Here is an 11875-nt window from a genome sequence, read left to right as displayed (position 1 = left end):
AAAGCTAGACACATCGACGCGCTCAAGTGTCTCCCTTTAGGGCGCCTCTTTCAACGAACGCTTCTTACGTGCGTTCGTAATCACCTCAGGGATGTTGCCACCGCCTTCAATGCAGCACAAACGCGTTTAGAACGCGCTCTTTTCAGGCTGTGACAAGGCAGCACAAACGCTACAAACGCGTTTCAAACGCACTGCATTGAGGCGGTGGCGCAGGGAGGAGAGAGAGCGATTGGCGAGAGGAGTGGCGAAGCACTGCACCTACCCTCTCCTACACTCTCTCCACACACGCGGGAGCTCCACCGAGCTCCCGCGATGCGAGCGCCCTCACACGCCAGAGTGCGCTCCTCTTCTCCACTCACTCTCCGCTACTCCGGCCGCACCACCTGCTCCGGTTGCTAGGGGCGAGGCTGAGCGCGCGCACCCGCAGCTGTTTATGGGAGAGGGAGTGAGAGCGGAAAGGCGCGCGGACAACGCCGGACGACTGACATAGCCCGACTAAGAAATGCATTCGCATTTAAAAAAACATAGCTAATATTTGAAAATTCTTCAGAGCACACAGTCACACAATCAGGTGTGATGTTTGACGGATGTAACAAGTTGGAATTGGTAATGAAAATAAGTCAATATAAACTAGCATGGTAATCTTTTTGTTTCCTCTATGTAATTAAACACTGCAGAGTGGACGTCCCTGTGGCTATAACCTAATGTAATGCCACCAAATGATAAACTTTGCGGAACATTGATTTGTAATCCTAACTTTTGAGGGGGAGCGACGAGGCATCTTTTTCTCTGATTAGAATACCGGTGACAGAATAAAAAGAAATGCTCTATTGTCTCCATTTCACCGCAAAACTGGCATGAAGGAGACGCGCTGAGTCCAGCTTTGTGTAAGTAATAATTCAACTTCGGAATTCTGCAGCGTAGTCTGGTGAAAGTAATAATATCTGGGGTTTAACGTCCCAAAACGTCTGTTGAAAGTAACTTCTACTTGCCGTGATACACACCACTGCTTATTCCAGCAAAATCTTAGATGTGCGATGTCGCTGAATTCATCTCATGAAAATTTGCCCATTAAAGACGATAGTCTTTCTTGGGATACTTAAACGGAGAAATTTTGGTCTGTCTTTTCTGTTTGTCGGCACGTCACTCGATTCAGCCACTCCGCCAACTGAACCACTTGCCCAAGGGCCAATGTTGTACGGCTGACTAGGTTCATACTTGCGTACATTGTCGATCAAAAAGCAAACATTACGCATATCTGAGGCGCAACATCACTATAGGTAAGTATTGGGTGGTGTGTTCCTTTAATAGAAAATGCATATCTGCCAAGTTTGGAAAAACGGAATCCGGGAGATTTACTCAACGGGGGCGGGGGGGGTACTGCGATAGAAATTATATGGACACTGTCAGCGGAATTTTGCGGTCGCCGTTGACCTGTACAGAGTCCAAACCGTTAACATCGCTTACGCATCGTCTGTTTCACGCGCGAGTAAAAGCGCGCTAGCGCTAGGGACGAACGCGGTTGAAGCAGAGTTGAAACGACTCGGCCGTCACCGTCGCGCGAAGGGCACATGCGATAACATCGCTCCGCGTGCGAGGCCTGTCGTCGCTTGCTTACCAGTTATTTCGTCGGGCAAGGGACCATAAGGGGCGCCTTTGAGACGGGGACGGTCGCGAGCGCTGGCGAACGCGCTATCTCGACAGACATCGGTAACGCAGTGATGCTACCGAGGACTTCTGATTTGGAGCAATTTTTGGAGCAGCAAAATTTCCGTTTTGGAGCACTTTGGAGCAGCAAAATTTTCATATTGGAGCACTTTGGAGCAGATAATTTTGCATCTGGGAGCACTCTGGAGCAGCGAATTTTACGTCCTGAAGTGCACTACAGAAGCATATTGCAATAACATTCAAGCACCGGAATATTACTATGGGGCTCATATGAAGGCTAGAAATATTTCGATTCATTGCAAATCTCATGGAAAAAATCATCTCAGGAGAACTCCATACTTCACTCGCTATTGAAAAAAATAAGGGCTCGTGCAGTTGAGTGTTCTGATTTAACCTCTTCGGCGATTATTTTCGACACTAGCAAATAAAACAGAATACCAGCTCAACAAAATTGCACTTTATGAAATAACACTCTAAATAGATCTATGTGGTTATCAGCAGACATTGTAGACAAACGCCGTGATGTACAGCAGTACCTCAATGCCAAAGAGCCACACTGTCCCTAATGCATTCCCCTAAGAAAACTCCAAGGCGAAAGCCAGGTTCTTCTCGATCGACGGGTTGATCCTCCCCCTCCTTCTCGGCAAGCTATCTGCCATAGAGTTAATATACTGACTCTAGAGGAAAAGCTCCCCATAGGGCCCATGCACTGAAACCTATAACCGCATGGGTTCCGCCATGATGGAACAAAACGATCGTTGCCAGCGTTGCCAGACCCTGAGACGCTCGCTATATTTGACGGTAGTAATCAGTTTTAATCTACCAACCTAAGCCAGCTACGCGCTGTTCAGAGAACATCAGCTGTGTTTTGATGCGTGAAGCCGTGTGTTAGTGTACGGTTGTCTGTGCAGCTGGTCCGGTTGATAACAGTTAAAATTTCCACCTGTTTGTGCATGCTTTTTACTAGGCGCTCCCTACCAAAGTTTCTCTGTTCGCTGGCACAAAGCTCACTCGACAGATTCGACGCTCGAAGCAAAGTCCGTAGGCCGTGGTCGCGCGCTGTTAGGAATTGGGTTTTCGGCCCTCGGGTGCGCAGCTCGAGATACGGGGTCGTGGTATCCCACCGCTGCCACCACTGTTACAAATGGGGTTTGCGTGACGATGAAAGCCGGGAGGCTGGCGAGCCGATGAAGCCGACGATCGCACTTATCGCTGAGGAGCACAGCAAGGAGGCAAAACGTTTATAAAAACGGTAACAACGTTTATAGCAGAAATAGCAGGTTATAGCAGGTTATCGCAGTTTATAGCAGGTTATAGCAGGACAGAGCCTGCCAGCACGACCAAGTCGGCTGGGGCGTCTCTCCAACAACGGACCAGGCCGGTCTTAAATAGGGGACCAGTCCATTGTTGACAGGGTGGCTCTTTAGGTAGCAGGTGTTGACGTCTCCCCTTATGGTGCTGACCAGCCTTTTAGGTAGCAGGTGTTGACGTCTCCCCTTATGGTGCTGAACAGCCTTTTAGGTAGCAGGTGTTGATCAGCCTTTCCATCGTCCTCAGGAATGCTGCTTTCCGTAGCTGAGTAGCTTGGAAAAACGACTGGCGTCGGTTGACGGGACCGGCTGGGCGAAGACGCCGTTTTCCGGGATTGCAGACAAAGCATGCAGGGGTTGATCCCTGCTTCCAGGTGGCAGGTGCTGGCCCTTTTCTTGGACGCAGGACAGACGCTGACCGCGATGCCGTGAACTTCCAACGAAGTGCACGTGTTTATTCGTTTCCCCGTTCGGTCAGGTGCTCTGGCACAACAGCGCTGATTCGACTTGCAATGGCGAGACACCTGTATCCACGTTCTTTTGCAGCTCATTGCTGCCGTACTTCAGCGCAGAGAGCCGTAAAGCAGAAAAATGTCGATGGCAGCATGCAGCGGCGAATGTGAGTGAGACAGCTCCCGAAAGCGACGAACGCGGCTGAAGCGGAGATTAAGCTAGCCGGCCGTCTGTCTCCGTCGCACTGACAGCGCATGAGATAACATCTTCCCGCGTGCGGGCCTGCCGTCGATTGCTCATCAAACAGAGAGGAAACGCACCGCCCGCCTTTCGTAAGGAGCATGAAAGGACGCAAGGGGAGCGCGGGGGGGGGGGGGCGAGGGGACCGCATCGTTCGAAGGGCGCAGTTGCTTGCGCGCGCGCCATCTCGAGGCATCAGGAGACGGCTCGTAAACTTGCTGTGCTCTTAACGCTTACTTCGTGTTTAGAGAACTCAGAGCAAGAAAACGCTTTGGTTCCTGGAGCGGCCATATTCCCTTAAACCGGTGTTTCGTTGAGTTACGCGAGATTGAATCCAAAAAAGTTAGCTACTAGCCTTACTTCGTTTAACAATACAATTTGTTGGTATCGCATTCATTGCTTCGCCTTAAGCGAAACTGAGTTTTTTTACCCGTCAGCTATTGACCACCGAAAGCGAGGGGCGGACGTGTAACATGGGGTAGCCGCTTCACTGTGGGCCGTCAGCGACGGGCCCGCTACTGACAGCTGCGTATTTGCGGCTGCTCCGACCAGGATATATGCTTTTATTAATGAGATGACATTTTTAAAAAGCAAGCAAAAAATTCGAATTGGAACCCTAGCACGTGAGCTCTTCCGAATGAAGATCCATGGATAAAGTATATCTGAGGAAAAGTGTGAACGCGTTTCCACCGTTCGCGTGCTCTTCCATAAACGCGAAGCAAGGAAAATGCGATATTGTTCCATATATATACTGCTAGCGATCCCAGATTTCATTCCGCGATGTCCGGAAACAGAAGTGATCGACATTTTAGCAGCACACATGTAGTTATTACTGAACATTGCTTTCCTTACGTGCCGTGCGACGCTTGAAACGAGCTATCAGCAGCGTTTCTAGAATAGACGACGTCCGCCGATGAATCGCCGTCGCACTTTCTCGCTACCGAGAGGCCTAGACAGAGCCTAGACGTCACGAGATGTGCACTCCTCCCCTCTTTCCTACCTTCTTCCTCGTTCTTTCCTGTTTAATGAAATAAAGAATCACTCACTGCGGAGAGCGCGTTTTGCTGTCGAGCCGACTTGCAGAACGGAAGCTGCGTCGGCACCGTGCATGGCATCGTGGCTTATTCGGGACGCACGCGCGAGCGCTATTTATTCAGCGGAATAATTCTTGGTCCATGGTTGCGACTTTGGCAGCCCCAAGATCAAGCTGCACATGTTCTGACGCGCCGGCCGTGCGACTGCCGGTGATAGACGCCCCCAAACCCGAGACTTTGGCGCAGTTTGGCGCAATTTTCGTCGATATTATCAGGATGGCGCAGTAAATACAATTTGGCGCACTTTGGCGCAGGAGTGGAATCACTGGTAACGGCTACCCTTTTAAGTGCTGGGCTTTAACACAAAATTTCGAAGGCGAGATAACTTGTGGGATAGATTTGTGCGTACACACACGCATCATCTACGAAATATTAACAGCTGATACAACCTATAACACATTTAGCTTCCATTTTTAAATTGCGTGAAGCGCATCTGTACGCTAAACGTCCCACCTCGCGTCACGACATCAAACAACAGCCACCTAGCTGCATCACGAGCTTGTGTTGGCGCCATAATTCTTGTGAGCGCTCTCTCCTAGCGAAAACAGACCGCACCTTTTTTATGTATTTTTATGTACGCATCACAGGCAAGACGTGGCTGCAGCGCTATGACACGTTTGCGTTGGCAGCACTGCGGCACAAAGTGCACAGCTACTTCATGCGCAATGAAACTGAGTTGAACCTTTCTACCATCGTTAAAAAAATAAGAAGAACAATCCTTTCTACTCCGTGGCCAGACAACTTTGCTCATGTGGCTAGACAAAGCACTGGACGAGCGGGGCAAAACTGGATTTCCGGGAGATTTTCCTATGACCCGTACAACCGGGAGAAACGTTCAAAATCTGGGAGTCTCCCGGGTAATCCGGGAGACTTGGCAGGTATGAAAATGCATACATACTCCTCCGTGCCCTCTGCACGAGCTCATTTTTGTGTTTCGGTTTCGGTTCCGTATATTGCACTGTACGAATGCCATGGGGCGCCGCTCTGGCATTCCTGTTTTACCCAGGCGACGTGTAAATAAAAGAGTGTGTGGAGAGTACTCGTTGAATGCGGACGTTTCTTCTGCTTCAGCGCTTCGCGCCAAACCGCGTGTTCGGGCTGGCTGGCGACCCTGCCGGTCACCGCCGGTCTTCGCCTGCTGCTGCGCCCGCAACACAGCACTCATGTTTCCCGACGTGTTGCCAGATGGCGTCCATATCTCATGCAGCGCCTCTTCTATCGTCTTTAGACGACATTTGCAGCGAGGCACGCAGATACGCGGCCAATTTTTTCATTAAGCAGACACGCATTTAGAAATCTTACTGCTGTCGCGTAAGCAGTATCGGGTATAATCGGTGTAATGGGTCTCCTTAAAGATATTGTGGCCATTGTGTCCGCCATCTCATTTAAATATATTCCGCAGTGGCCGGGAACCCATAACAGCTGAATTTTTCGCAAGTTTGCCGGTGCTAAATGATGAAACATATTAATGAGCGGTAAGTTTCTCGCCGAAGAGAGCGCCGAACATACTGAAAGAGCATCTGTAATTATAACTGCTTCTGATTCGCTTGAAGGAAGCTTTCGTAGAGCCAGAACATAGCAAATAATTCTGCAATGAAGGTGGGTGTCAAGGCAGGCCCGACTCTCAGCATGAGCTGCGTTCTCTTCGAAAAGAGCCGAAGAGGGCGACCCACTAGAAGGTGCTCGAGAGGACGACCCATTACCGAGTTCGAGCGCTTCGCTACACTATAAAGTAAAGGTTCTGATTCATGTACCAGCAAACACCACGATATCGTTATGAGGCACACCGTAGTGAGGACTCTTCTTCTGTCCATTTGGGTTGCTTTAATGTCCTCCGATGTGCGAGTACACTGGCGTTATCGCATTTCTCCCTCATATAAATGCGGCCTCCGTGGCTGGCTAGCGAAACAGAACAATCCCCCGACCCCACATATAAGCATTCGCAAGCACGCATGTGCGACAGGCAAAGAAAAAATAATTTTTCTCAGGTCATCTTTTATTGTAAAAGCGCTTCTAAACTGCGTAGCATTTGCATAAAACACGTCAACAGCACGTCTTGATATAGGAAAGGATGATTGATAAAAGGCACTGATGTCACTTGTTAAAAAAAAAGTATCTTCGCAGATGCCACGTAGATAAAATATATAAAATGGTCATAGAAAAATGCAAGTTAGATAACATTATGAAGTGTGAGTGTATTCAAGTTTCAGCTCCTAATCCTCTTCGTCACTGCTAATGACGACAGCCCTTCTGGCCTTGGCTGGCTTGCTAACGGGAGGCCGGACTGAAAGTAAAAACACACAAAGAAAATATAATTAACAACCACTCTTACTTTCAGGCATACCACACAACACGGGAATGGTGATGCACAAGATCCAGACATAATACCGAATTTTGAGCTTCATTTAACTTTCATTAATGAACACAATGGTACAAGGAAAACAGTTGTGATGCAATGCTTCATTAGTAAAGACTGTCTTAGCACGTAATTTTCGAGTCTTTTGAACGAACCTTCGGCGTTAAAGACACCGAAAAAGAACATACCCTATCCCACTAAAGGGAACCATGTGGGGATGCGAAGCAGCGCTGAGTGCTCACTTGTGTTTCCATTGTTGTTCCATTTGTATGTTTCCGTGTATGTTTCATTTGTGTGTGGAGTTGTGTATATGTTGTGTATCGCTTATGTTACCCCCCACCCCCCGCTCGATGTTTCCGTTGCGCTTCGGCTTCGTGTTACCTCTCAGCTTCGCGATTCGCTTGCCGGCGATGCCTTTTACGTGCAGCTTCGCGAGCGTCCATAGCGCCTTTGCGAAGGAGAGTGCAACGGGAGCGAGCGCGCGCCGCATTATATACGAGCGCACAGCTGTGGCGGAGAGAAACGGGAGAGGAGAAACGAAGCAGAGGCAGCACTCACGCCACCTCCTCCCACTCACGCGAGGAGACAGGGGAGAGTTGGCGCATGCGCAGTGGGGAGCGGACGCGTGAGGGAAGGACGGACACAGCCCCGAGCAAAGCTGCTTCACATCTAAAAAAATGCAGCCAGTTCGGCGCCGTGAAGGACCGCTGACAGCGAAGCTGTAGCGCGCGAGTACTATGGAATCGAACTCATCATCATTTCGTTTTATTTATTTATTCACCCCCCACCAATCACGTGGCCTGCATGACTACTACTACTACTACTACTACTACTACGACTACTACTACTGCTGCTACTACTGCTACTACTACTGCAAAACAACACAGGATTAGCCGAACACCGCCGCTAACAGATCGTTGCGCCACCTACCCCTTCAGCCCTACGGCGCAAAACGACGGCATGTCGAGGGTTAGTTAAAGCGCGCTACGCTCCATCGCTCTCTTACGACTCGCCAGTCAAGATACAGGGCGCCATCAATACGACAGCGGGAAGCGAATAGCGACTGCGGCTGAAAAATTTCGCAAACAAAATAAAGGAAGAGAGAAACGCCTACGTTATCGAGCAACGTAACGTATGAGAAAAAAACAAAAAAAAAACAAAAAAAAACCAAGCGCTATCTTTCTCTCGTTCGATACTGGTTTCACACGCCAACAGATATCCAGTTCGATGTTTCAGTGTTGGTTGTTCTCGAATGCACGATTCGGCCGCGCTCTCTCAAGCACGCCTCTCTGTATTACTGCACTCCACGAACGATTTTCTGTTGAGGAGATCGATGCGAGCCAAAACAGCGTCGCTTTTTTATCGACGTCGCATCGACGCAGCTCCAACACTCGGCGGTGCATAGCTAAGCGACACAGTTGCGTCGTCCTTTCGCCTACACCATCACCATTCTGAACTGATTTGATGAACGTTTAGCAGTGTTGTCGGCTGCAGCGTGCGCACTAGGAGAGAGAGATGGGATATAATAAATGAGAGAAAGGCAGGGAGGTCAACCCGAATTGTAGCATCCGGTTTGCTAGCCTACACTTAGGGAGGGAAGAGTTGATACGCTAAGGGAACATGCATCATGAGTATGTTTTTCAATGAACTCAAGTCGACACGTTATAATCGAACTATGTCTGACTGACATCGGCTTGTAAGAGTCAGCCTTTTAACGAAGCACTGTTTCGACGCAGTTTAAGCGACTAAAGGCCCGTCAACAAGATTTATCACGTCAAAGTTATGTTCAACGCAGACATTTCACGTCATTTCATGTGCTCTCTATACTGTATACCTGTCATTGCCATATTTTAAATTTACGTACATATTTTACGCAATCGTTTAGTGAATAATCTTAGGCTTTTCTACAGCCATGTTACATTTTTCATTGTACCAGCCGTCAGCAAAAGCTTACGGGACGCGAAATTTTCGAGAAAAACTACATTTTCGCTTTGTCTGGGAACATGAAACCCTAATAATACTCCAGCTTATAGTGTACTAGAATAATTATTCTAGTACACTACACTCCAGCTTGTACTTAGTCTTGCAACCGATGCCGTCATCAGCTCGAGCAGAAGTGTTGCGCAATAACAGAGCAAAATTCGCATTTGTAGTGGGGCCTGCGTCCCGTAAACCTTTGCTGACGGGTGCACATCATTGCTCATCGCCAATTTAAAAAATCGTAGCATCACAGACCACAATGGTGGCGCAAAGGCCACACTTGGCCCTAGCGTCAATAAAAAACCCAGCTTTATTGGCTGCAGCGGCTGCGTTTCCTTACGCCCCGTCGGATATTAAAGGAGTTTTAGCTGCTAGCCTTACCTCGTATAACCATTCCAAGTTCTTACGATAGCAATTCAATGCACTGCTTCGCCCTTCGGGCGAAACTCACTTTTTAAATAATGAAAAGACGAATGCGTAGAAGAATGAGGAGCTCAGGGCACTATATTCAAAAGGAAGACAAATGAACAAAAGACTAGGCGGCACCGACTCAGCCTGTTTTCGTTATAGCAAGGTCATCACTGTTTCAGATTGAATGAAAATAAAATGCTGTTACAACAGCGACTAACCTACACTAGCCGATAATCGTCAACACTTGCCATTATTCAGCAAACATGAGTCATCACTTACTCCACGTTATCGATAATTTAGCAAGTTATATTTGGTAGGCACTAGTCATAATTACCTAAAACTAGCCAACATTAGAAATAATTCAGCCAAAGCTGTGCAAATAGCATGTGAGTAGATACAGGAGACCGGGACACCAGCGCTTACCGCTCACAAATCACGGGAGAATACGCAAAGATATGCTCCCTCCAGGCCCGTAGCCAGGAGGGGGGGGGGGCTGCCCCGTAATTTTGATGACACGTGGTGTCTTATCGAAAATAACTCATGCAAATAGTCGTTTTTCTCAAATAGTCAAGCTTTTCAGCAAGTGCCCCCCCCCCCCCTCGAAAATAATTCTTGGCTACGGGTCTGGCTCCCTCATACAAAAGGAACATGCGTGACTCACTGGGGGCGTCTTCGATGATTTCGGCGTCGCTCCCGCTACCTCCGTCCTCAACGACAGCCGACGATTCCTTCCTGCTTTCACGCGAGCCTCCGAGACTATCGGATCGAGTTAGACTCTCAGAGCTCCGCCTTGTCCTGTCACTTGTCTCACTTCCATCGTCCAGATCGATGACGTCTACCGAAGAGCCGTTGAAGCCGGCGTCGCCGTTCGCAACGCCCCTGTCAGCGACGGCGCCGGACGAGTTGACCACGACCTCCTCGTCGTCGCTATCGTCGAGTACGACTAGGCGACCGCCCTTGCCGGCCCTGCCAGCGCCAGATGCCGTTTCGTCGTCTGCGATGACGAGAGGCCCAACGTCTTCTTCCGAGTCGACGTCCACCAGTTGGGCACGCTTGGACGATTCGCGTTCTTCGTCGCTGTCCACCACCAGCGTCGCTCGTTTCCGCTTCTTGATTGGTTCGGCCGTAGTAGGAGGTAAAGGGAGCGTTCTTCCTCCGTCGGCATTGCTGGAAGCCGTCCCAGCGGGTGAGCTGGCTGGAAGCTCGTCTCCGCTTATGCTGCCGTCGGAACGGCGTTCGTTGGTTCCGGTTGTACTACCGATGCCTCCTTCGATCTCTCTGGTGTCCCGGGCACGAGGCCTTTTCCGCTTCCGCTGGTCCCTGCGAGCGAAGCCCACTTCGTCGGAGTCCGTGTCGGACGAGCTGAGATAGAACAACCAACGGGGCAGCATTGATATTAAAACAGGCAAAAATGAATTAAGAACAATGGAAAACAGGGTACCTTTGTACTGATTCGAGTTTCAAGTGTGGCCCGAAAAAACCTACGCAGTACGAAATAAACACGATGAACGGCCCGATAAAGGAGTGTCCGGGACCACGGCGCGTTTTCTCCGTTCATTCTGTCTTTCTTTAGTTACGTATAGGTTATCGCGCTGCACTTCTAACCTGAAGTTACTAAAGTCACTAAGGATGTTTAGCAACTACACATTTTCGAGTGTCATGATTTTTTTCCAGGGTTTTCCTGCATATCACAGTTCAAATTCCCGGACCGTTGCAGAAGACAAAAAAAAAAAAAAACAACGAGCAAGAACACGCTAGTGATGGAAATTCAAAGTATATACAGGGCGTTTTTTTTTTCTTTTTCAAGACAATACAAATTTTTAATAAAAATACAATGATGGTAAGGCCCCTGTCTTCTTCGCAAACGAACTCTACTCCGAGGCGGGAAAACTTCGTTGCACCTAAAGTTGCATTCGAATGAGTAATTGACAAGAAATCGTTAATTAAATTGTTAAGCATTAACACTAGGGCAGTTGCTTATATGGAAGAGCTGTAGGGCGTGACAATTTATGACATGACCATTTTTTTGAAATCGTAGAAGACGCACGTGATGTGAGAGAATAATCAGCGAATTTCAAAGTCCCGACCGAGGCGATACTAAAGTCAGGCGATACTAGAGTCACTGGAAAAATTTCAGAGTATCGCATCTGTTTTCCGCGCGCCGCCGCCGACGCGATTGGCTTACTCGCATCACGCGACCTCTCGCCGCCATATCCCTTCCAAGCGCTTTGGGTGCAGGCGCGTTCAAAGCAGAGCGTGGCCGGACATTTAGCAGTACCACGGTCCCCAGAAGTACTTCGTCGCTTTTTAAACGCGTCTGCTGACAGGGGCGTAAGCAGACATTTTTTTCTGGGAGGGGGGGG

At 48.9% G+C, this 11875-nt stretch overlaps 1 protein-coding gene across 4 annotated transcripts in view; it reads right to left on the bottom strand.

Annotated features, from left to right (window-relative positions):
• Positions 1-6785: 6785 nt before the first annotated feature.
• LOC119393729 (protein timeless homolog) overlaps positions 6786-11875 on the bottom strand; it is a 528180-nt gene continuing 523090 nt past the window's right edge. Inside the window, exons 28-29 of one of the 4 annotated variants that reach the window (XM_049416330.1) lie at positions 10174-10426; positions 6786-7049 (exon numbers count right to left, since the gene is read on the bottom strand). In XM_049416330.1, the coding sequence (XP_049272287.1) occupies positions 6979-7049; positions 10174-10426 (324 nt within the window). In that variant the 3' untranslated portion in view covers positions 6786-6978. Of the gene's footprint in view, positions 7050-10173; positions 10875-11875 lie in introns of all 4 variants that reach the window. The other 3 variants (XM_049416329.1, XM_049416328.1, XM_049416331.1) reach the window with 3 other exon arrangements.

Source organism: Rhipicephalus sanguineus, chromosome 5 (assembly GCF_013339695.2).
Source record: "Rhipicephalus sanguineus isolate Rsan-2018 chromosome 5, BIME_Rsan_1.4, whole genome shotgun sequence".
In the NCBI taxonomy this organism is placed as follows: domain Eukaryota; kingdom Metazoa; phylum Arthropoda; class Arachnida; order Ixodida; family Ixodidae; genus Rhipicephalus; species Rhipicephalus sanguineus.
Note: the sequence above shows the minus strand (reverse complement) of the source record. Positions and strands in the feature narration are given on the sequence as shown.